Source organism: Jaculus jaculus, chromosome 1 (assembly GCF_020740685.1).
Source record: "Jaculus jaculus isolate mJacJac1 chromosome 1, mJacJac1.mat.Y.cur, whole genome shotgun sequence".
Lineage (NCBI taxonomy): Eukaryota > Metazoa > Chordata > Mammalia > Rodentia > Dipodidae > Jaculus > Jaculus jaculus.
This window is the reverse complement of record NC_059102.1, coordinates 337,841,794-337,867,920: the sequence shown is the minus strand read 5'-3', so window position 1 is coordinate 337,867,920 and position 26,127 is coordinate 337,841,794. Positions and strand designations below refer to the sequence as shown.

Sequence of the window (26,127 nt, the reverse complement as noted above, 5' to 3'; positions counted from 1 at the left end):
GAGAAATTAGTTTCTTCCAGAGACACCAGACAAAGTGAGTTCTTACTTTCTTACTTGTTTTAGTGGAAACACATAGAACAGTCACTATTTTCTATTGAGACTAGTAGTTAGAATCCAAGATTCAAATATATTGGTTAACTCATAGGAAATTACCTAGACTGTCCCAATTCCTACATCAGTGTGGAGCATGTGGAGTTATTTCCTCAAAGATGAGAAAACGATAATAAACAGAGCCGTTTGATAAGGCACCCTGAGCTTTAAGCCAACAGCTCTGTCTTTATTAACCCAAGAAAAGTGTTAGCCAAAATGATGTCCTCTAGGCTCCCAAATGCAGGAAATATTTACTCCAAAATCAAATGGAAGCACATTAAAAATTTCTCTCTCTCTCTGCAATACCTGAGGAAAGGGATCAGTATATCTTTTTAATTTTCTTCAGTTTGTTCCTAATGTATACCATATATGGTACATGCTTTTAGATTTTTAATTGTATCTTATTAGTTGACATACAGAGTTCAGGTATCAACACATATTCAAAACTGAAGTGGCAAGATTGTCACATGTTTCTAAGTAAAGAAGCCCTCTTTGAAATTATTCTTATTAAACTAGGTTTATGAAGAAAGTAACAGCTCATAAAACTAAGATAGCCATGCATACATTTAGAAGAATGTGTGCAACCAAACTCTTCTGAATATGGTTCTACTATAAGCCATCCTTAAAGCATGCATGATCAGAACTTCACTAGGGTTCAGTCTCCTTTCACTTGACTTTACACTTGTAGAAGGCAGTGTTATACCAACACCCATGCTGTAAATTTTAATGGTACTGAACTTCTACACATGCTCCAGTGCATTGAGTGTAAGTGCAGCTCAGCCACTCGAAAGGTAATGATGCAGGTCCAGAACAACCTTCACACCCACCTCTCCTGCCCTCTCATGTGGCAGACGAGGAAGCATGAACTTCACCATTCATGGCTTTCCTCAGGATCTCAGTGGTATCACAGTGGTGGATGTGATACCGACTCTGGGTCTAATCCTCTCACCTTAGTCTTGGGTGCTCACTGTCAACCCCGGAAATGACTCTCCGTAAGATAAGTTGTCATTGTGTTTCTCTGGATCTGAAACTGCTGAAAATGGAAAATTCTTGAGAAAGGTAGGCTTGGTTCCATCCAGAGTCCTGATGGAGAGCCGCTTCCTGGCTTGCTTTCTCCGATCTCCTGGTAGCTTTATGTTTCCACTGGCTGGTTGACGGCATTCTCCCTTATGTCCTCATACCATCTTCCACCTGTGCAGGTTCACCTGTGTGTCCCTTCTTTGGCAATATGGTCCTGTAGGAGTAGGGGATATCTTAGTGAGCTACCATGACACAGCATCTTAAGTCATCATCTGCAAAGACAATTTACAATCATATCACATTCACAAGTGCTTAATTCAGACTTTCACATATGTATATGTGTGCAGTGTGGGATGGAAATCCAGTCATAAGAAGGGGCAACTTATTACTATTGGTTGTAACCAGATCTCTGGATACCAGGGTCCCTGTTTCCCATACTACCATCTTCCCTAAGAGTTTTTCCTTACTCATGCCATCTCATCCCCAAATGACACTGATATCATTTTATAATATGATATGTTATATAACACTTTCATTTTTCTCTTAATAATCAAACAAATATGTTACATCTGAAAGAAACACTTCCCAAACAATTTTCTTAATTTTCACTATTAAGAAATAAGGGCTAAAAGAGAGAGAAAAAGGCACAGTCCTCTTCCTATGCTAAAAGTAGTTTATCCCGTACTTTCCCCATGACCTCCAACAACTGCTCTTTGTTTGGAGTCAGAGGCAAGGACCAAAGCAGTAAGGTTTAAGGCCATCTAAGGATTTTTGGACAAAATAAGAGAACATGTTTTTATTCCTTTGTGGTTACCAAGAACATGCAGCTGAGTAAGTAACTAAGAACTTCTGAAGAAGAATGTTTCTTCCTAATACAAGCCTTCAGCAGCTGGGCATGGTGGCACACACTTTTAATCCAAGCACTTGGAAGGCTGAGGTAGGAGCATCACTGTGAGTTTGAGGCCAGTCTGAGACTATATAGTGAATTCCATTTCAGCCTGAACTAGAATGTGTCCCTTACATTGAATAACCAATAAAATAAAATAAGATAAAATAAAAAAAGAAAGAAAGTTCTCAGCATTCTTACCTGCCTTTCACCTGCTCTCTGTCTCAAAGTACATCAGTGATTATGAAAGAGCCACTCACTCCCAAAAATCAAACAAGCAAGCAAATAAACAAACAAACAAACAAACAAAAAACCCTCTTCATGTTGAGGATTTCCTATGTTACTACATGGGATATGTTTCTCATGTTGTTTTGTTTTGATTTTTTAAACAGAGTCTCATCTAGGCAAAACCAGCCTCCAATTCAGTATATAGTTAAGGCTGGCCTTGAACTCCTGATCTCCTGTTTCTTGGACTACTAAGTGCTATTTCTTTAACTGCTGTTTTACATTTAACTTTTTTAGCATGCTACATTATTGAACAAAGATAGCCTACTTCAGAACACATGTTCCTATTTCTAGAAGGGGGCACATTTCCAATTTCTGTGCCAAGGAAAGAGTTGGCAGTTACTTTTTTCACCTACATAATCATCGTGAGTTGCTTGGTGGTACCTATAAACTAAGTTAGCAGTGTCAGATCTGTTTGGGACTAGTCGATTCTGTCTTCAAAAGTCTATTCTACACTCTTCTAGTGGACCTTAGCTACCCTTACCATTGCTTTAATTAATCGTACCTGGTCATTTCTAATGAACAGACACACACACACACACACAAGAGAGAGAGAGAAAGAGAATATTAACATAAGAGTTCTACATTTCAGATTTGGAATTACATAATGATTCAAGGTAGATAGTGGTTCGGTGTTAGAGTGTTTGCCTACCATGCACAAGGCCCTGGCTTCTATCACCCCCAACACACACACATAAACAACCAGCCACATAAAAAATGATGATTCTATAAAATCTGTTCAAAACCTGTGCAAAATAAAAAAATGGAGTCATGGAAATATATTCCTCGTGACACATCAACAAAGGGCACAGCACATGATCAAATTAGAAAAGAGAGGAGTTCTTTTTTTTGCTAGTTAGTTACCCATACTATTTCACCAACTATGAATGAATTTAAATTACTGAAATGTGGATTATGGTCAGCCTGAAATAGTAATGATTCAAACAGCCATATAGTTGGGTTTGATCTCATGCTTAAGCAGTAATATAATATAGAGCTCATCATCACATTCTTAAGAAGAATTTTTAAATAAAATGCTTCTCTTGGCACTACATATGTGTTCCTGCTTTCCCACAAGAAGTTACCTACCTGTTAGTTAGTCAAGCCTGACAGCACACAGGCACGCACACGCATGCATGCATGCACCCACACATGTAAACACTCCAAGATCCAACAAGCCCTGAGCTATACTTTCTGTGGCTCATAAGAAAAGTAATAATGTTCACCAATAAGTGGAAAGAACAACTGGATTAAAGACTGTATTGGGGGCTGGAGAGATTGCTTAGTAGTTAAGGCAATTGTTGTAAAGCCTAAAGACCCAGGTTCAATTCCCCAGTACCCATGTGAACCAGATGCATAAGATGGTACATGATCAGAATTCCTTTGCAGTGGCTAGTGGCCAGGACATGCCCGATCTCTCTCTCTCTCTCTCTCTCATAAATAAAAGAAAATTAAAAAAAAACAAACTGTTGGGCTGAGGAGACACCATGCAAGCATGAAGACCTTAACTGTTCTTCAGAGCCTATGTAACTATAGCAGGCATTGTGGCATGGGCTTGTAATCCCAGTGCTGGGGATACAAAGCCAGGCAAATACCAGAGATGTGTTTGCCATCCAGTCTTTTCTGAGTGGTGAGTCCCAGATCACTGACACCATGCCTTAAAAAAAAAAAAGGTGGAAACAACCTAGGAAGAGTGATGACAACTGATGTTTTCTGTCCTTTGTCCTGTGACCTTCACATGCCCATACACACATATGCATGCGTACATGCACACCCACACACATGCAATGAGTTTTCTCAAATACACATGCCTGTGGGCATTTACTGGTCACTGAGGTGAACCTCAGTGGCATTGTTGTTCCCCCATAATTCTTGTTGACACTGGGTTGGTATGAGCAGGAGCGAGAAGCTGCTTGAGCTCGGGTACCCACATGAACTTTCGAGTGAGTTACCACAGCCTGTAACAAATGAGCCCAGACGATGTGCAATTTCCTGAGAAGGGTCAATTTTTTTTTTTTCTTTTTTGGTGGAGCAGAGAAGCAAGTTCAAAAACTATGGGGAGGAGGCAAATCAATGCCATGATTAACTGACATTAACGGATACCCCGAAGATTTAAAATGCCTTCTTTGTGCAGTAACAAAGCTGCCAAGAAGAAAACGCCTAGCAGGGGTTAAAACCAAATGCCTGCACTGCAGCCTATTTCTGTCAACACTCTGTTCAGGAAATAAACATTTATGCTTTCTGAAATGAAAATGTATTTTTGAAGACTAGCCGTCAGATATTTTTTGCCCTTCACACTTTCCAATGCTTAGCCTTTTTTGTAAGTTGACTGTAAAGTGCATTAGTTTGCCAGGCTGAAAAAATAATATCCTGCTTGACGTGTGCCCATGGCATCACTCTCAAGCCCCGAAGTTCCCAGCTGAAGCAGGCAGGGAGGTTGGCACGAAGCATGCTTTCTTCAAGCTTGTTACCTCAGGGGCACCTGCCTCTCGAGAAGCTATCCGGTCCTTCCAAATGATGCTCTTCCCAACTGTCATCCGGCTTATTTGGAGCACACTGTATGGCAGATAAACATGCTATTTAACTGTGCGTCAACGTAAACAGCCATTCTGCTGAGCAAAATGCCTGAGATACATTAAATGGCCTTGGCTCCCGGACAGAGATGAAGAGAGGTCAGAGTTGTCAGTGATAAACATGGATGGGGCTGCAGCTGAGGAAGAGGAAAACGTGTCATGATGCATCTTAAAAAGCTGTACTATGGCTGAACATTGGAAGGCATAACTTGCCACACGTCAAAGATGAGCATGCCAGGGTGCACAGGACTTGACATTCCAGGGACAGGACTGAAATGCCTGTTTCACCTCCCTTGGGAAAGAGGCTTCACACCAGTGCTATCTACATGTTACAGATGACAAGGACTCCTTATAGCCAGGTAGCTGTAAAACACTATCTGCTAAGAGCAAAACCAGTAATTATCAGTTGGATACCAGTATGTATTAGGCAAGAGAGCAATCGTGTTTTAAACACTCCTCAGACTCAGCGTATTAAGACAAGCATTTGCATTTAGCATATGGTATTTTTGATGTTTGTGCTATGTTCTAGGATATTATCTTACCCATGTATTTCTGTAGAAGTACGATAGTGGCAGCTATCCTAAAAGGCCAATTTGAAGGAAAAAAAATATGTAAAACTAAACACAGTGGCACATGTCAGTAATTCCAGCACTGAAGAGAGTAAGGCAAGAGGATTATAAGTTGGAGGCCTTTCTGGTCTACCTAATAAGTTCAAAGTTAGCCTAGGCTGCATAGCAAGAAATTGTTATCATTTTTTTTAAAAAAGCTAACAAAATTAAATAATTAAAAATAATTCTATGGTATGAAAATAAAAATATTTTGTGTGTTTGGCCTCCCGATTGGGTGGAAGAGCATCACTATGTAGCAAGATTAAATGTTCCTCAGGCATGATGGCAAAAAGCTCTTTGTGCGTCCTTCCAGAGAATGTCGGGCTGTTCACGAAGGGTTAAAGTTAGAGACAGCTAGTTCTCGACCAAGAGGAGAGAAAATCCCAGACTATTATAATTTTATGAAATGTGGATCATTCTTTTTTTTCCTATGCTTTTCAAAAACTTATACTCATTTAATCAACTGAAAAGGACTCACGGGTATCACGCTGGCAGGTGTGACAAATCTTTTGTGCTGTAGCCAGAAGAAGAGAGAACTACCTTTTCTTTACCCCTTTCTCCTTTTCTTTATTTATAGAGAATTGAAAGAAAAAAAAATAGGTTTGCCTTTAAACCTAACCTAGGTTTAGATTTACTGAAGGTTAACACACACACACACACACACACACAATGCAGGATCAACCTTTAAAAATAAAGTTTTATTACTTTTTACTTAATTAAACTTCGAAGAAATGTGCAAAACATTGTTGTAGCTGAAAAACTGTTAATTTGTAAATCACAGGGACAAAGGGGCCCCAGCGCAACTTTCAGGTTTCCGTGCACGTAACTGTCGATAGCGCTCCTTCCCCATCATCAGCACTAAATTCACATTGATGCCTCTTTTCTTCTCCGTATTGATCCTTCCATGAGAACGTAGATTTGTATCTGTTAATTAATGCGTCCTGAAACAGCGTTTGTATTAATCAGGCAGATAAGAAAAATTGGATGTCTGCACCCCCATGACAACCGTAAAAGTGCTGGCCCTGATAAAATCGTGGATGGACCTCAATAAAAAAGTTCCTCCTTCCACTCAATAAACTAATCATCCTGCTTTTAATTATTCGGCAGAAAGATGTGTGGAGATTGGAGAATGTGTAAATCTATTTACTAACAGCGGTGTGTGGGAGGGAGAATTGGGCTGTCACGAAGGGGCTGCGGGCTATGCTCCCTGTCCATCTGCTGCCGCCGAGAAAGACTGCTGCTTGGTGCTCGCTCCAAAGGAAAGAAGAGCAGAGAAGACTGGAAAGGCCCATTCTTTCTGGCTCTGAACGTTCTGATAAACACTGGCTTTTTGTTGTTTGACTTTAAAAAATAAGTCCCTAGTTGCTCTTTTTAAAGTAGTTGCATCAGTTTGTCTAGCACCTTCTTTTTTATTCGGGGTGGGGGGATGAAAAATGAACAATATTTATTTGTCTGTGAATATAATATTCCCTAGATCAGAAGTGCCCAGAGCCAAATCTACTTACATCATCATTTATCCCTTTGAGTTCTTGTTTTAACTATTGTCAGGATAATCATTAGCAAAACACTAAATTTCAATGACAAAAAAAGGTAGGAAAAAGCAAAAGTTTATAGCTCAACCCAAAGGAGCTCTGACAGATAACATGTTAAGTACCTTGTCAATGAAAGAACTGCCATAAAGATCTCCTCCAGAGAAGCCCCACTGATCCCTTGTGATGGTTTTATTAAGCACTTACAGCTGAGGGCACCAAGTGGTCGTCTCCTGTGCTCAACAATCGTGAGGAAATCCTCTCCTCTGGTTTGCTGTGCTGTACAGGCTCTGATGTCCTCCAGGACAGGGTTAACTGGACATGAATGAAAATGACACCAGTGATCATAAGCAGAGCCCATAATGGTTGTATATAAGTAGACATTTATGAGTTGGCTCATAATATCAAATAAGGGAGTGAAAATAGATTGCATTATTTAAAGTGTTCTCTTTTCTATGGTACTAATGGCAGAGGAACCCCAAGCATGGTTCGTTATCCTCACAGCCACAGAGGTGGCATCTTGCTCAGCATACAAACCCTCAGTAGTGAAACATATTTTAAGGACTTTCAAGAGAATATATCTGACCAGTGGATATCTTTACTAAGACTTCTTTTAGAGTAAAGTTCTAGATTTTCTAAGATGGGAAAACATATGATATATATCTGATATATGTATAATATATATGCCTTATGTATTCCTGAGTGAATGTAATTGTGTTAATTCACATTTTATTTTCATCTATTGCTCATCTTTTCAAACTTAGAAAGCACTTTAAATGTTCATGTGTGTGAATGCAGCCCAGATTTTCAGTAAAGAATTAGGTAGCAAATTAAAGTAGATCAGATAAAAAAATTATAGCAATGCTTACCAGATGCATGTTATAAATTATTCAAATTGTTGATGTTTTTGTTTACCAAATTGAAAAACTGAACGTGAAGTTTTCCATCCTGCTCAAGGAGATGCAGACACAGAACTGGAAACCGCATATCAGACAGGGTCTGGCGCTCTTCCATTCTTCACATTAACCATACTATTTCTATATTTTCCTGTCCAAATAATACACCTCAATAATAAGAAAGAACTGCAGCTTGTGTGCTTATGAGGAGGCCAGGCAGCGAGGCATTCTCCTCCCTTCATGTCACTAATCACCATTTTAAAAAGAAGCCCATACCATATATCAGTGGGACGCAGATCTACTTGAGAAGGTTCATTTATCTGGCTGTGATTCATGCTCACACTGTTCTGCAGAAATATTTCCAGGTGGCCGGTCTACTATGCTTGAAATGTTTTGTTTTCTTTTCATTGGTGGTGCTTTAATGTGGTTCATCAATTTTAGGTGTTTTTTTTTTAATTACGTAATTGAATATCTCACTTCCCTTAACAACATCTCACTTCTTCTTAGTTGAAATAAAGCATTAAGATGATGTAATATTTTGTTTGCAAATAAAAGGGAGCTAAAAACAACTATACTCTGATATATTCTGGTCAGCTACATTTATAAACTTGTAAAACCACCAGCCAGTGGAGACTGGTGTACAGATTTGACTTTGTGTTCACAAAGTAATGCCCGCAGCATGTGTGTGAGGGATTTGAAGTGTGGGGGGTAAAGAGCTTCTCATGAAAGCTCAGCATTATTTTGCCCGGTGCTGTCGAAGCCTCCTTCCATATGAAACTAATATTGCATTATGAAATTATGGCTTTGAAGTAACTGGATCTGCTCATCTTCCCATGCAGGCTTCTCCACACTGTCCCTGGCGGATCAGATGAGCCTTCTGCAGAGTGCTTGGATGGAAATTTTGATCCTTGGTGTCGTATACCGATCTCTCTCATTTGAGGATGAACTTGTGTATGCAGACGATTATATAATGGACGAAGATCAGTCCAAGTTAGCAGGCCTTCTTGACCTCAATAATGCTATTCTGCAGCTGGTAAAGAAATACAAGAGCATGAAGCTGGAGAAGGAAGAATTCGTTACCCTCAAAGCGATAGCTCTTGCTAATTCAGGTTGGCACCTTGACATGGTCATTGTTACATTTTTAACGATGTCAGTTTTACCCCCTTCCTTACTCGTCTTCTTCTGGCTTTGCTAGACCCAGTTTGCACATTGTGCGTGAGTCGGCAAAATTATAATCAGTATAGCTTTCTAGTGAAAACTTACAGAGGAGAAAAGCACACACACAGGGAATGATTTTCATTTAACTTGCTCTTTGAAGGCTGTGACACTTTTACCTCCTCCTGCATTTACTAATTTGAACCATAGCAAGGCAAAAGCTCTGCAGGGACTCAAGTAAATGGGTACTCTTGGGACAAAATTAGCTCCATTGTTGTGCATACACAGGCCAACAACAGTGAGTTACTCTCCACACTAACCAACTTACTCTTCAAAAGTGCAAATTTTGCAATTGGGAAAATACATGGTGCGTTGCTTCTCATTTTTGTTATCAACAACTATTCTCTTCTACATTCTAGATTCTGTAGAAGTCAAATTCTATTGAAGGCATAATCCTCTCAAAGGTACCACCTAAACAATAAGCGTTAAGAATTAGGGGAATAAATGTTCTCTACATGTAAACTATTGTACTAAAATAGGGAGTCACCTCTGAGAAGTTAAAATCATTGGATCTTTGTTGTTTTTTCTCTTTGTGCCTCTCCTAATACTTCATTGTAGTCTGAAGTCCCTTTAGCATTTGCATAAAGTTCAGGATAGATCCCTGCTAATGACGTGCAGATCATTAGATACCTGCATGTCAATAACAGGCTCTGATGCTACATGCCATTGACAGTCACACCGCGCCCCTCCATCTGCTTTTGTTTTGACCCTATCTTTGAACTTTATCTTGGTTGCCGGCCAGTAGTTTTCCCTTTAATTACAAGAAGGAAACTGTCAATAAAATCTGTTAAATGGGATGCAATGAGTGGCTTGAATGGGCGGACGGCTATTTGTTCAAATTCTGCAGCATTCAAGGTATTGACAGTTTGTTTTCTGGGGCCATATGTGACGATCAATCTCAGGCTGGGCTCAGCCGCGCTGAAAAATGAAAACCCAGATTGCTTTTGCTTACTTGTGGATGACGACTGTGTGATTTGGCGCGGTCCTGGTGAGATGAGACCTTCTGCCCAAATTGCCCCCATGAGAGTCAGAGATGCGTGACTGTTTTTAGAAATAATTTTTAATTGATTTTGTAATTAACAGTTCATCTACAATATTGATGCATGAATCCTTGGACTGATAGGAGGGAAATTGTTTTCAACAATGAAGTTGTACTTTCCCATTTGTCTTCATAATGGAGTTTAGCAGCTACTGGTTTTAATTGTGACTATAACCCCCTTCCTTCCCACACATTTACCTCTCTTCTCCTTTCTGCTGTGAAACTTAAAATATGATTCTTCATGACAAATAGCATTGTTTTATCCGCTCACAAGGACCACTTGCTCTGTTCTCTAGGAAGATCAAAGTAGTACGTGGGATAAAAATTTTCTGAGGATTTATTAGCTTATAAGGCTTTAAATTAGTGTCTCTCATGATTAGATGAGAGTTTTTACAGCAATTGTTTGGGGAGAAATTTTACTTGGTAGTCATGAAACATTTCTAACCAAAAACATTTACTCAGTTAATTGTTGTTGTTATTGTTTTTATAGAGTATATTTGACATCTTTTGTATTTCAAATTAATTTTTGAATTATTAGCTAATTGTGAATTCTCAGCAACACCGAAGAAACTTTATGATTCAAATTACTGAAAGTTTATAATTTTAGATGTTAGATGCATAATTTATGGCTAAATAATATAGTGTAGAGGAACTTAATTACTAGCAAATTTTTTGTCTCTATTACTTAGAAGTAAAATCATTAATATTGTCGATATGAAAATATTCTAAGTGTGCATTTTCTACATTTTGGAGAGGAAGTGACCTACTTTGCTATGATGATGGGTGATTAGAGAACCTGTGTTTAAAGAAGTAGCAAGTTTTTTAAAAATTATATTTTATTTATTGGTTTATTTGAGAAAGACAGAGAAAAAGTCAAAGAGAGAGAGAGAGGGAGGGAGAGAGAGAGAATGAGCATGCCAGGGTCTCCAGCCACTGCAAAAAACTCCAAATGCATGCCACCTTATATGTTTGGCTTACATTGGTACTAGGGAATCAAACGTGGTTCCTTAGGCTTCTCAAGCAATCATCTTAATAGCTAAGCCATCTCTCCAGCCCACAAGTTTAAAGTCATATATGTGAGTAAATTCTTCCTTAACCAGTGAATTTCGTTGATGAGCATGGCTCATCGAAAACACTTCCCCAGGACAGAATCATCTTTTGTAGGTGATACTGACATTTCTTCAGCACCTCAGTACAAGGAAAAATTAATAGAATCCATTTCCAAACTAAAGAATACAAGATTAAGTACTTTTAAGGCCTTTAGTCTCAAAATTGTACAACAGGGCTGGAGAGATGGCTTAGCGGTTGAGCGCTTGCCTGTGAAGCCTAAGGACCCCGGTTCGAGGCTCGGTTCCCCAGGTCCCACGTTAGCCAGATGCACAAGGGGGCGCACGCGTCTGGAGTTAGTTTGCAGAGGCTGGAAGCCCTGGCGCGCCCATTCTCTCTCTCTCCCTCTATCTGTCTTTCTCTCTGTGTCTGTCACTCTCAAATAAATAAATAAAAAAATTAAAAAAAAATGTACAACATTCCTATGTTGTTTTATAGTCTCTTTCTTACCTAATCTAACCACCCAAAATTTTCATTTCAGTTTGGGGTAAAAGACACAGGAAGTCATTTCTTTTGATATTGTTAACACAAGACTTTTATTCCATTTTTTGACCATTATTTGTAGAGAAGAAATAAAATTCAGGATTATATTTAAGAAAAGATTTTTTTACTCTCCAATTCCAAATTTCATTCCTTTCAGAGAGCATGGTTAAGACATGTAATCATTGCCTTAACTATAACATAAGATAAATAAATTAAATAATATCTAATATACTGATGTAACATAACATTTTTAGATCATGTACTTTTAAGTAAATGATGAATTAGATTGATTGTATGTAGAGTGGGGAGATAATGTGTATGCATGGCTAATTTTTAAGTAGAAATCTTAGCTTCTCTATGGAGCTCAACAATTAGTATAAAACTGAAAACAAAACTTTTCTGTACATTTTATATTTAAGTTCTTGGCCAATTTTACCAATATTTTAACTACATTTTCCTTGATAGTTTAGAGATTGTTTTACCTGCTGACTTTTGTAGAATCTTTTCCTGGCCTTGTTTTTTTTTTTTTTTTTTTTTTTTTTCCTTTAAGTCTCTAGTGAGGAACCTCATTTGGCTCTTAGATTATGGTTAATGAAATTTAAAGATATCTAAAGTAAGTGGAAGAAGGTGCATGGTCATGGTGGTCTTTACATCCATTGATCCATTGCTGTCAGTGAGCTCCTTTGAATCCAAGAGTAATTATGTGCTTCAACACAGAGAGCTTGAGGCTGTCTAATTTCACAACCCAAAACCTACTTTCTTTCTTCTGCTGTCTTCCTATATTGCAATTTTCCTTTGTAATCTAGAAGGAATTGCTTTCAGGACTTTCTTCTCTTACCACGGACACTAAAACTCTGCAAGTGTTTATGTCCCATGTAAAAAGTCTCCTCCTTCCATTTTTCTGAGACAAGGTTTTGCAATGTAACCAAGCCTGGTCTTGAACTCAGTTTTCCATCCTCCACCACTTTTATTTTTAGTTGTCCACAAGCTTTTAAAAGAATAAAGTTTATTTCAGAGTTAGAAGAAGAGCAAGCAGAGAGAACAAACTTCTCTGGGAAGAGAGGGTTCTAGAGCTGGAAAATCTACCACCCTAAAGGGAACTAGAGTTACTGGATGAGGGAAGGCTGCCTGTGCTGGGTCTGTGATTGGTTAGTTTAGATGAAGACGAAGGTACTGATTGGTCTAGGATGCATCCAGTGTTGCACAGGTCCTAGAAAATCTGCCAAGCTTGCTCACCAGCTGGAAAATTCACTTCCGCTAGGAAGAAGGTAGAAGTTGGGGCAGCCTCTTTGCTATCTTGGGTTAGAATATAACCACCTACCAAGGTCCCATTTTCCTTATCGGTCTACCTGCCTAGCCAAGGAAACTGTCTAGCTCCTATAGTGTTTCAGTCTCCAGGGGAATGGACAATGGGCCGGCTTCTTCATGCTGGTTAGGGGGTAATGTTAGACCACAGCAGTCATTGTTCCTCTAGAGGGAGAGCTATTTAAGAGCACATGGTGGCCTATTCAGGTCTGATGGTCATCTTCTGGATACTAGAGTGTCCCAGCATGTTTGTTATTTGGAACTGTACCACTAAAAATTACTTTGTGTCCCTCAGTATTGTAACATAGGTAAATGGCCAGGGCAATCTAGGGTTTTTACTTGTCTGCACATCCAAGGAAATTCTAGAGTACATCACCTAATCCATCCTAGGAGTGTCAGAGCCAAAGTTTAGTGCCACAGAGCCATTGGATGCCATTAGGAAATGCTTAATACATTTCTGACCTCAGGACCCATTTAGTCGCAAACCATTTTGGTCGGTGAGGACAATAATGTTTCTACTGCCTCCACCTCTTGAGTACTGAGATTACAGCATGAATATGTTACCACATATCCAGAATTCGAATAACATTTCTCTGTGGTTGATTGGATTTATGGATCAGTAATCCTCTTGTAGGGAAGGCTAACAATTGTGTGACAACTCAGGATGGAGGCAAAGAAAAGTGAAGAAGCATTTATAATGTAGCTGCAGTAATTTATGAGAAATATGGGTACATACAGGTCTTTTGAGCTGGATAGATATTTATAAATATTTGTTGTTTATTTTTATATATTTATTTGAGAAATAAGTGGACATATGGGAATTTTGAGCTAGATGGATATTTAAAATATTTTGTTGTTTATTTTTATTTATTTATTTCACAGCAACAGAGAGAAAGAGAAAGACAGAGAGAGAGAGGGAGAGAGAATGTGTATGCCAGGGCATCCAGACACTGCAAATGAACTCCAGATGCATGTGTCATCACCTTGTGCATCTGGCTTATGTGGGGCCTGGGGAGTCGAGCCTTGAACATGGGTCCTTAGGCTTCACAGGCAAACACTTAACCACTAAGCCATCTCTCCAGCCCCTAGATAGATATTTTATCTCAACTTGGCATTTGGAAATCTGCCTTTACTTATTGGTAAAATTTAACAAACATATAATATATATATATATATATATATATATATATATATATATATATATATATACACACACACACACACATACATACATATATATATATATATATATGTATGTATGTATCCATAAATTAAACCAACTTTATCAAAAAGAAATATATGTATATGATAGAACATATTATTATATATAAATATAAATTTATATTATGAAATATATATATATATATCAAATATTCTACCACTGACCAATATCCCCAGCACTCTTACTACTTTTAATTTTAAGACAGGATTGAATTGTTTTGCACAAGATGGCCTTGAGTTCTTTTTTTTTTTTTTTTTTTTTTTTTGGTTTTTCGATGTAGGGTCTCACTCTAGCCCAGGCTGACCTGGAATTAACTATGTAGTCTCAGGGTGGCCTCGAACTCATGGCGATCCTCTTACCTCTGCCTCCCAAGTGCTGGGATTAAAGGCGTGCGCCACCATGCCCGGCTTTTTTTTTTTTTTTTTTTTGAGTTCATTTTGTAGCATAAGATGGTTGTATGCTTGGGATATTTCTACCTCAGTCTCCAAAGAAACTTGGATTACGGGACAAGGCCAGTCAGCTCAGTTTGCTGCACATGCATCTGCACATTCATCTATCCACACAAAATACTTTAAAGATTTTTTGCCTCCAAGGAGTGACTATAATGTTGTTTATACCTACAGGTCTTAAGATAATAAGCAATCTATTACAAAATGTGGTTAGCATGATGCAGATTATCTATGATGCTATAGACATTCAAAATAATAAGTGAGCAAGTTGGTGCTGGCATCCATTTATCGACTGATTATATTGACCCTCCTAGTGAATAGTGTTAGAAATCCCATGGAAAAGTAGGCAATGTAGAAGGAAATAGAAAGCCTGGAGGAAGTGTAGGGAAATAGATGATACCAAGCAGAAAAATCCCATCATTCTAGGAAGACATTGGCAGCAGCCACAACTCTTGGGACGCATGGTACAAGAAGCTGTAGAGGTTTTCTGTGGCTCAGCTTTTTAAACAAAGAGTATGCAAGAGATCTGGGCAGTTGGGATAGATGTAGGGGAAAACTGGCTAGTAGTCTGAGCAAAAAAAATTAGGAAAACAGAAAACAGTTAAAATTAGGAAAACAGAAAAAAAGTGTATATATCTTAATGGAAAACTGTGGAATTGAAAGTGCTGACCTCACCTTAATGAATACAGGTTCAGAATCTTGACTACTTTTAGTGTTAGCAATCACAACTCCCTACTTGATGTATCTTCTAACCTACCAAAATTTCTACCTACTTCTCCACCATTCTTCCCATTTTCATGCAAAAGGAAACACGCAGAAATATCTGACTTGTATTAGTTTTGTTTGCTTGTCAAGAAAACCACTGCACCTTGGTGAATTTAAACCATGTTCATTTATTCTCTTAGCGCTGGAGGTCAGAATCTGTAAGACCTATTATCAGTTCACCAGGTCTACAAGGTGTAGTCAGGGCTGGGCTCTTTCTTGTGGCCCTAGGGGTCAACTTATTTCCTTTCCTTTTCTTGCATCCATTAGTCATATCCTTTCATTCCTTCATGTCTTCTGCCACCATCATCAGCAGCAACATTTTGGTTTTCTGAAGTAGGGTCTTATGTATCCCAGACTGTCCTCAAGCATGTGTAATAGCCAATTCTGGCTTTGAATTCCTATCCTACAGCCTCCACCTCACTCAGGCTTGAGTTACTGATGTATGCTACCATGCCAGTAATTCTTTCAATCTTGAAAAATGAATGTTAGAGTGATTTTCTTCAGTGGCAATATTGCCCTTTTCATCCCTCTTTTGATTTTATTGGCCTGGCTAACTCAAGATAATCTCTCATATCATAATTTATACCTTGATCACATGAGCAAAATTTATTTTGCCTTATCAGGTCACATTCATGGGTTCTAGAGAACTGAACATGGATACCTCTGAGATGTTTTTCAGTCTACCATAAGTAATACATAGCATGGTCAAAAAAAATACAACTTTGAAAGATACCCCAGAAAACCTATCCAGTCTTATTCCCATCTAAACTTTCTCCTTTCCCCCAGAGTAACCACTCTTAGAATATGAAGTTCTAAATATAAAGTTTTGATTAAAACAGCTATACTGAGTTTGAAGCAGAGGACAGTGGGGGCAGCAACCAATATTAATTGTCATAGAAAGTGACCACTTGTATAGGAAATTGTGGTGTTTTGATTCAGTGCCCCCCCCATTAACTTAGGTGTTCTGAATGCTAGGTCCCGAGCTGATGGCAATTTGGAAATCAAAGCCTCGTGGAAGCAGTGTATTTTTGGGGGGTGGACTTATGGGTCTTATAGACAGTTTCCCCTTGCCAGTGTTTGGCACACTCTCCTTGTGTTATTTTTCATTAATATTGATTAGGAGGTGATGTCCACCTTCTGCTCATGCCTTCATTTTCCCTTCCATCATGGAACTTCCCTTTGAGTCTATAAGCCAAAATAAACCTTTTTTTGTCCCACAAATTCCTCTTGTTCTGGTGATTTCTGACAGCGATGTGAACCTGACTGCAGCACTAAAGTTGGTAATGAGAGTGGTGACATTGCTGCTTGAAACCTGACTGTGTAGGATGAAGGAACGTGGGCAAATTTGAGATCTTGGCCTAATGCCTTGCAGTGCTGTAAGTACAGCTTGATGGACTATTCATGTCAGAGTTGAAAGACTTGAATGCAATAAGAACTATGGACTGTGAGGCTTGACTTATGAAGGCGAGAAAGAGCTTTGCTTGGATTGGACTAGAAGCAGTGTGTGAGAGTCTTACTGTTATGCCCTTGTCCTGAGATTTTGTGCAGGATTGTACTGCATAGAAATGGACTGGTGTGAGCAGAGGAATATGGCACAGATTAAAAAAAAAAAAAAAAAAAAAAGAAGTCTTTGGGTGAAACTGCTGCCCATTCAGCGGCAATTAAGAGATTACAACTATTGTGTTTGGGCCAGCTGACCTGCATTAGGACAACAGAAAGAATACAGTTTTCAAAAGGGCCTGAATGATGAAGGAGTGTCCTATTCTTCAAAGTCTGCTTTATTCCTCCCTGGAGTAACCAATTGGCACCCTACCTGGTATTGTAGGGAATAAGAAATGCAGGAAAGAGAGGGTCATTGAGTTTACAACACGGTCTTGTGTTTTGGAAATGGCCATGGGCAGTGTGAAGCAGGTTTTCTGGATGCCCGCATGGAGACCACCATGGGGCCATAAGGATGAACTGTGGATTGCAGTGGAGACCCAGTGGAGATGCCAGGACCACAAGATGGCTGCTAAGGAGAGCTGCCACCAGGGGTGTTTTCCAGGACTGTGAGTAAGCTAGCTGGAGGGATGGACTTGGAACTCCAGAGACTTTTTGCTGGTTAGAGTTATTGGACTTGAGGATTTGCCACTGACTAGAGTTATTGGACTTAGAGCTACAGAGTTGGATGTTTACCCTGGTTGTTTTAAATCCTGCATTGGTTGGATGTTTCTTTGCTATGCCCAATGCCATCTTTTGGAGTAGGAAAGTGTATTCTGTGCCATTATGATTGGGGGTGTGTGGCAATATTTGGTACTATGGCTCAGTTTAAAGATCTTGGACTATGTGAATGTTTGGCCACCAATAGGATTGATAAAAACTATGGGTACTTTTAATGTTGGACTAAATGTATTGCTTTTTTTTTTTTTTTTTTTTTTTTTTTTTGGTTTTTCAAGGTAGGGTCTCACTCTAGCTCAGGGTGACCTGGAATTCACTGTGTAGCCTCAGGGTAGCCTCGAACTGGTGGTGATCCTCCTACAAGTGCTGGGATTAAAGGCATGTGACACCATGTCCGGCTGCATTGCATTTTATATCATGGATGGTTATCAGTTTATGGGGGCCAGGGGAGGAATGTGGTGGTTTGATCCAGGTGTCCCTGATAAACTTAGGTGTTCTGAATGCTAGGTTCCCAGCTGATGCCAATTTGGAAATTAAAGCCTCCTAGAGGCAGTGTGGGGGATAGGCTTCTTGGCATTATAGCCAGTTTCCCCTTGCCAGTGTTTAGCACCCTCTCCTGATGTTATTTTCCATCTGATGTTGCCCAGGAGGTGAGGTCCACCCTCTGCTCATGCCATTCCTTCCATCATGGAGCTTCCTCTTGAGTTTGTAAGCCAAAATATACTTTTTTTTTTTTTGCCCCCATGAGCTTCTCTTGGTTGGGTGATTTCTGCCAGCAGTGCAACCCTGACTGCAACAGAAGTCCTGACCATCACCACTTCCTTGCATTTCTTCAAAGTTGTACTACAAAAGCATGCATGCTTAATTGCTATAGCTGAATCTTGCCCATTTATAAAAGCCTGGATGGATTTCCATGTCTAAATCAGAAACGAAAATCTATGTATTTCATTTTCAGTTTCTTTATCTTCAAGGAAGCCTCAGCATCTGGCCTGTGGCGTTTCCCCCAGGCTGGACTCCAGGGTTCTCCTTTTGCTTCTCTGTTCTTTGCGTCACATGCCTGTCAGACTCCCGAGAGGCTCTCTCCCTGTGGCCCCTGTGTGGGCCGTGTTGTCCCCCAGGATGCCCATGTCTGCCTCTCGCTCCTCTGTGTGATGTGAGCAGCTGTGCACACTCATGACCAAAGTTCATTCATCATCAAGGATTGCAGGATGGTGGCTGCAATTTTTTCTTCATGTTTCCATTTTTGGAATATATACGAACTTATGCTTTCTCTCATGTCTTAACTTGGTTAGCAGGGCTATCGTTTGTAGGAAAGCCTGTCTAAATACACAGTTATTTCTCTGTTGACTTAGCAATATAAAAAAAAGTCAGTGTCCTGTTTTTATTGCAATTTTATAATATAAATATATGAAAATATATTTCATGTCATTTTAATATCATTATAAGAATTTAAACCCATTAAGTGTATATCAATCCAATTCCCTTATATTTTCTGAAGCTTAGGTGGTTCTGTTTTGGCGATAGGAACCCCTTTAAATTAGTTTCTGGAATCTTTTTGAATAGCTTAGTAGTTGTAGGTGGTACGAATGCTTTTTGGTATGACAAGATATTCTTTTTTTTGTTTGTTTGTTTTGTTTTTTCAAGGTACGGTTTCACTCTAGTCCAGGCTGACCTGAAATTCACTATGTAGTCTGAGGGTGGCATCAAACTCACCGTGATCCTCCTAACTTCTGCCTCCCAAGTGCTGGGATTAAAGGTGTGCACCACCACAACAAGCTCAAGATATTCGGTATTAATTTTAAGTATTTTCTTGCCAGGGCCCAGACCCAGTTTAGAAGCTGTGTGCCAAGGATACACTGACATTGGCCAGGGCTCCCAGTTGCTTCAGTGGGTTGCATTAGGAACATTGATACAGACCTAATAGCATTTGTGTGTCTCTCCTGGGGACTTCTTGTCACCTATTTTCTTGTTCATGTCTGTAAGTATCTAGTTGTGCCCAATCGTTACTTTGTTTTTGCATTGCTTTTTTTTGTTATAGTTTTGTGTATGCAGGTAGAGAGATGGAAATCCCTGCCATGTTTCAAACATCCAGTCACCCTTTTGTTTTGACTTGTTGTGGCAATCACAAACCCATTTAACATGTAGGAAGCCAGCATTCCTTTGGACTGCAGAATACAACCTCAGGGCCACTCTGAGGAACTCCCTGTCCCATTCAACCATTAGGACCTGAGACAGATATGGTGGTGTCTACCTGTCATCCCAAGTGATGGGAACTGGAGACGGAAGGATCCCTTGATGATTTAGATAAATCAGTGCACAATAGATTCAGGGAGAGACACTATCTCAGCGAACAAGCTAGACAGCCATCAACAAAGATACTTGATGTTGAACTTTCCCATTGACTGTCACACAAAAAACACAACATATAACATCACCCAACACACACACACACACATGGAATTGTGAAGCATAAATTATTTTAGGAAATATACCTTTGCTCACTTCTCTGATCTTTCCAGCCTATCCAGTTTCATTCCTTTATGTATTACAGAAAGTCACACTGGCAGTAATTGCCCTTCTACATGTATGTACATTATGAGACATTTTGTGTTGGTGAGTATTGAACTCAAGGTCTCGTGCATGGCAATAAAGCAGCAAACCACTGAGCTATGTCATATTGCCATTTTATAAGAACCCAAGAAAGTCAAAATCTCTGATCCACAGAATAGGTTACTCTAAATGTCAGTTTATATCACATACTAGACTTGACACTGAAAACACTTTGGATATTTCTGATATTCAATTCTAGTCTCCAAATGAGATGTGGCAGCATCGAGAAATGATTGCTGAGAATGAAGCATGGAGGACAATGCCCCACAGGATGGGCACTCCTGAGAAACCATGTCCATGCCCACAGGCACTCCTGAGAAACTGTGCCCATGCCCACAGGCACTCCTGAGAAACTGTGCCCATGCCCAGTTATTAATATTTTATCCTAGAGAAGGGAAATGCTTTAGTCCCATTAATATATAAAATTAAAATCTTCTTTTTCAATGGCTAGAAGCCTCCTTGAATCCTGCAGCTGTAGAGATGTGTTCTTAGCTATGTTCCTAAAATCAGTGACCAGAATGAGACACAATCACAGGGCAAAATACTAAACGTTATGAGTGCATTCTATTTTATTATAAAGGGATGAAAAGATAGCATACATGCGGCACTTTGTGTCTCATTTGTACTCTGGTTATCTTATGAAATCTTAATTTGTTTTATTAGCATGTGTGTGTCTTATTGTGCTTCTCATAGTTCTCAACCCTAACTTGGTAGAAAGGCTTAGATTTAAAGGAGACTCCTGGATCCCACCTCAGTATTTTCTTTTCGTATATCACAGCTTGGGTCTAGATATTCAAGCTCTTTAACAGTGTACCTAGCTCTAGTTAGTTCATAAAGTGTTATTACTTTTAACTGGTTTTCATCAGCACAAATACTGGTACTTTGAAAGATACTCAAAAGAAACCAGTACTAACAAGCAGTGTTAAGTGATTACAGAAATGAATGCCACCTCATTCAAGCCTGGCATCGACTTATAAGTTTAGCCAAGAGAACAGAACCAATTAAAGCCACAGAACCAGAACTTGAACTCGTATCCCTAATGGAGATTAACATTTTCCTCAGCAGTCTGCCAGCTGAATCATGGTCTAATTAAGTACTTCAGACTTCGTGAGTTTGCATTTAAAGTATTAGCATATCTGAGAATGGGTAAAGCTAAAATGAGCTAGAATATTTTCTGTAAATGGGAAGTTAAATTATCATAGTAATCTGATTAAATCAGTTTTAAATCTCTCCAGCTAAATCACAGCCTTTAAAGAATAGTTTGAAGTCTTAATTGCTGTTTGTGAGCATCTCTCTCTGCTATTTGTTCTCGCTTCATTTCCTGTGACATCCTCTCATATATCTCCTGCTGGGCAAGAGGAGCAAGGGAAGGAAAGGCATAGAGTGAGGGCTGGGGCTGACTTCCAGTGTCTAAGGTGTATATGGTAGAAAAGACGACTATATCTTTGATTATTCTAGTATTAAAATATGGGCAAAGGGAAGAACTTGGAGCTCAGTTGGGACAAATGGAGATTGATATTTTTAATGATTAGCTCTGTCTTTTTTTTTTTTTTTTTCTCGAGGTATGGTCTCACTCTAGCCCAGGCTGACCTAGAATTCACTATAGAGTTTCAGGGTGGCCTCGAACTCACGTCAATCCTCCTACCTCTGCCTCCTGGGTGTTGGGATTAAAGGCATGTGCCACCACGCCCAGCTCTGTTCTTTGTAAAACCAATGCGCTTCATTAAACTGGAAAGGTATTAGAAATATGGTTGAGATCATTGGTGGGGAAGATAGAATTTTTTTTTTTTCTTTTCACAGTTAGGTCTCACTCTAGCCCAGCATGACCTGGAATTCACTATGTAGTATTAGGCTGGCCTCAAACTCATGGTGATTCTCCTACCTCTGCCTCCCAAGTGCTGGGATTAGTGGTACGTGCCACTATTCTCGGAGAAGATAGAAACTTTAATGTGAGTTCAGTGGTCAGTTTTATCTCATTTATTGAAAAAAGGAAACCTATGTTCACTGTTACATATTTTAGCAGCAGTATCCAAATGAAAGGCAATCAAATATGGGCCTGGCTCTGATAGTATCAGAACTATTTGATAGATAGATAGATAGATAGATAGATAGATAGATGGATGATAGATCAAATGAGGCAATGTTTGCCCAAATGGATGGTTAGTAGATGTCAGATTCTTATACTCGTTCTTTGGTTACGGAGGGTCAAACTGGAAAACAGTTATTATATTTTAATTTTTTTGTCTCTAAAGAATATCATTCCTACCTTCTTGGCACCCACATCTGATCTCTGTTATCATGATAGGTGAGTCCACTTTCTCCATTCCTACAGGCATGAAGTCCTCAGGACGATCTCCTGTGTGCTTAGAGACTCACTATGCATGTATGTCCATGCCCTGCACCAGTTCTCTGTAGGCAGAAGTAGAGTACAAGGAAAGGAGAGCCTCACACGTTATCGTCATCTGCTGGGCTGTTTCTACCAGGGGCGTCTCTAAGCCCAAGAAAGCCTCAGAAGCAAGGTGACTTGGGGTGCCAGGGAAGAAGCAGGTGCACACCTGGGATCTCCTTTAACACTTCAGCAACTCCTTTTTGTGGGCCATTCCAGCAAAAGATTAAATCTTGGCCCATAAATATTAGGACTATATTCTGAAACTCCTTTTGAAACAAAATGTCATTATGTATCTAATATAAATAGCTACCATTTCACCAATGTCATGCCAAAATGATCCAACAGCACAAGGTAAAAGAGAAACAAGAAACAAAACATGTAGTTCTACAATATATTACTGGTTGTATCCATCCATCCTAATTGCTTAATCATTTTCGTTGTTTCTTTCTTTCTTTTACTGTTTTCAAGAGCCTGATTTTAAGTTCCATGTCCTCTGTTTTAATTCATGCAATCTCTCTTTGAACGGTGTAAAAGTTTGAACCACATATATCTTAGTGCTTGGCATTCTCAGAGAAATGGAATTATTAAACACAGAGAATCCCCAAAGACTCCATTATGTGTAATTAACAGATAAACTGTCATCAGAATCAATAAAACGTGCTAAATGATTCAAACTTGTATATAATTAAGTGTCTGTTTTAGCGCTAGAGTTCTAACTTTTATTTTTTTTTCCCCACATTCCACATTTTTCACAAGGATAATTATGGCAACCTTGTTAACCCTTCTTATTCTTGACTGAATTAATTTTAAATTAGACATTTCAGAGCAAAGTTCAGAATCACAAATGTGAAAATATTTCACAACTCAACAATGTAGGCACCATTTGTTTTTCAATGGAAAACTGAATACACATGGATGCGTCCATGAATTGTTAGGAGTAAATTAAAATTCTTAAGTGGATACAAAGTTTGTCATTATTTCAACTCAGTGCTGAACTTCATGTATTCAAATGGGCCTGTTAATTTAGATCTTAGCCAACCTTTTTTCAGTCTTTGGAAAATATATTCTGAGGGCAAAACTGGGACTTTAAAACTTTTTCTCAGATAGCACTTTGCATATTTTTAATAAACTACTTTCCATAATGTTTTGCTCAATGAACAGAGAACTAAAGCACTGAATGAAATAGCCAAGATAATAATTTGTTAAAGTATTTTCTGTTACTTAGGAAAAAAAAAACACCTATTACATAATGGATATTATATCATAATTCCACTATTCTAAAACAACATTTGAAATTCCAGCATGAGGGTGAGGGGAGATGATTCAGCAGTAAGTGCACTTGGCTCTCATTCATGAAGACCTGAGTTCAATACCTGGCGCCCATCTAAAATACCACACATGGCCACACAACTGTAACCTCAATACTGAGGGAAGTGGAGACCGTAGTCTTTGGTGTTCTGTGTTCCCTCAGCCTACTAAGAAATGGGGTGCAACACATTCAGTGAGACTGTTTCAGGGAATGAGGGCAGAAGAGAGATAGAGGAAGACACCTGGCATTCACCTCTGATTTCTGCATGAATGTGCATGGGCATGCACATCAGTACACATATGTGCGCGCACACACACATGCACTCTGTATATACACACCAGAAAGAAAACACAAAAGAACAGTGAAGTTTACGAGGGGATAGAAGTGTTGTTAGAAATGCAAGTTCTAGAACAACTCTGCTCATAGAGAAATTCCAGTCCAATCAGTTAGTGCTTGGCTGGGAATGTTCCACAGTTTTCTTCAGGGGTATTTAGGGTATAGCTTTCCTTTTCCTGTGGCATGAGTTCTTCCTATCAGCATGATGGTGCCTGTGTTCTGCTTCCTCCTCCAGATTCCATGCACATAGAGGACGTGGAGGCCGTTCAGAAACTTCAGGATGTCTTGCACGAGGCCCTGCAGGATTACGAGGCTGGCCAGCACATGGAGGACCCCCGCCGAGCGGGGAAGATGCTGATGACGCTGCCGCTGCTGAGGCAGACCTCCACCAAGGCCGTGCAGCACTTCTACAGCATCAAGCTTGAAGGCAAGGTCCCCATGCACAAACTGTTTTTGGAAATGCTGGAGGCCAAGGTCTGACTAACAGCTTCCCGGGTCTTCCCACCCTGCACGTTGAAAAAGGGAAAATCAACCCCAGCGTGATGTCGATGAATCTTAGAATTTAGTTAACATCAAAAAAAAAAAAAAAAAAATCACCAAGACTGCACTGATCTTAGCAGAAAGACTATGAAATGGCTTACAGACTCCTCCCCAGCTTCCTGTCCTGATGAGTTCCCTCTTTTTGATTTTACCTTCTTTTCTCCTTTTGCTTTCTTTCCCTACATTCCTTCCTATCCTCCCCTTCCCACTCTCATTTCTTGTCTTTTTTTTTTTTTTTTTTTTTTTTTTTTACTGGTTCCCTCCTTCCTGCTTTTGTTCCTTCCTCCCTTCCTGCCTTTCTTCTCTGTACCTTCCTTCTTCCTATTACTTCTCCTTTTCTACTCATCCTGTCTTTATTCCAAATTTAAATATCTCTCATTGTAAGAAAATGTTTCTTTCCCCATTCGCTCCTCCTCCCTTTCTTTTCCTGTCCTTCCTTCTGCTGAACTTTTCAAAGAGGTCTCAAACTGAAGAGAGATGGAAGCCAGTCCTGCCAGAAGATGGAGATCCAGAACATGGATGCCAGTGAACCTACTGTGACCCCTAACGCCCCCAGTGACTAAGGAATCAAAGAGAACCGACGGCCTCAAAGTACAGTTTGACACGAATGACTTGACCCGAGGGCAGTTTCAGACTCCGTGGGGCAGCCTGTAATTAGACGACCTAACGATGTCGCTCGGGCTGCTGCTTGTCATTGCTTTTCCATCTAGATCAGTTACAGCCATTTGGTTCCTGAATTCTTTTTTCAAGTCTTCCAGGTATTGGTTAGTTTAGATACTATGTAACTTTTTCAGGGAATAGTTTAAGCTTTATTCATTCATGCAATACTCAAGAGAAGAAAGAATACTGCAGTTTTGTGCTGGCATTGAGCAGTAACGAACAATAATGACAGACAAATGAATCTTGAAGGAAGATTTTTTTAATAAAGGTTTTGTTTCTTCTTACAAATGGAGATTTTTTGTACCAGCTTTACCACTTCTCAGCCATTTATTAATATGGGAATTTAACTTCCTCAAGCAATAGTTGAAGGGAAGGTGCATATTATCACGGATGCAATCAATGTCGTGTGCCAGTCTGGTCCCAAACTTCGGTTTCTTACCATGATCTCCGGTCTGCTGAAATGCTCACTGACACCTTGGATTACACTACACCTACGGTGACCCAAGCGGTCACACTCATGAGCACTGCACGTGGCATCCCCATCAATAGAATTAGCACGAGTGTACCTCTCTACCTGGGAGGGACAGTTGCCATATGATTTCTAGCTGCCTTGGTGGTTAGGAATAAGATTCCACCTGTTTGCGAAGTCACAAA

The 26,127-nt window shown here is 39.5% G+C and overlaps 1 protein-coding gene across 6 annotated transcripts in view; it reads left to right on the top strand.

Annotated features, from left to right (window-relative positions):
* Positions 1-25,058, top strand: part of Esrrg (estrogen related receptor gamma) — a 606,145-nt gene extending 581,087 nt beyond the window's left edge. For all 6 annotated transcript variants that reach the window (XM_045139537.1, XM_004671998.2, XM_045139528.1 and 3 more), the window contains 2 exons: positions 8,727-8,996; positions 24,509-25,058. In XM_045139537.1, coding sequence (XP_044995472.1) covers positions 8,727-8,996; positions 24,509-24,753 — 515 coding nt within the window. In that variant the 3' untranslated portion in view covers positions 24,754-25,058. The remainder of the gene's footprint in view (positions 1-8,726; positions 8,997-24,508) is intronic.
* The last annotated feature ends 1,069 nt before the right edge of the window (positions 25,059-26,127 follow it).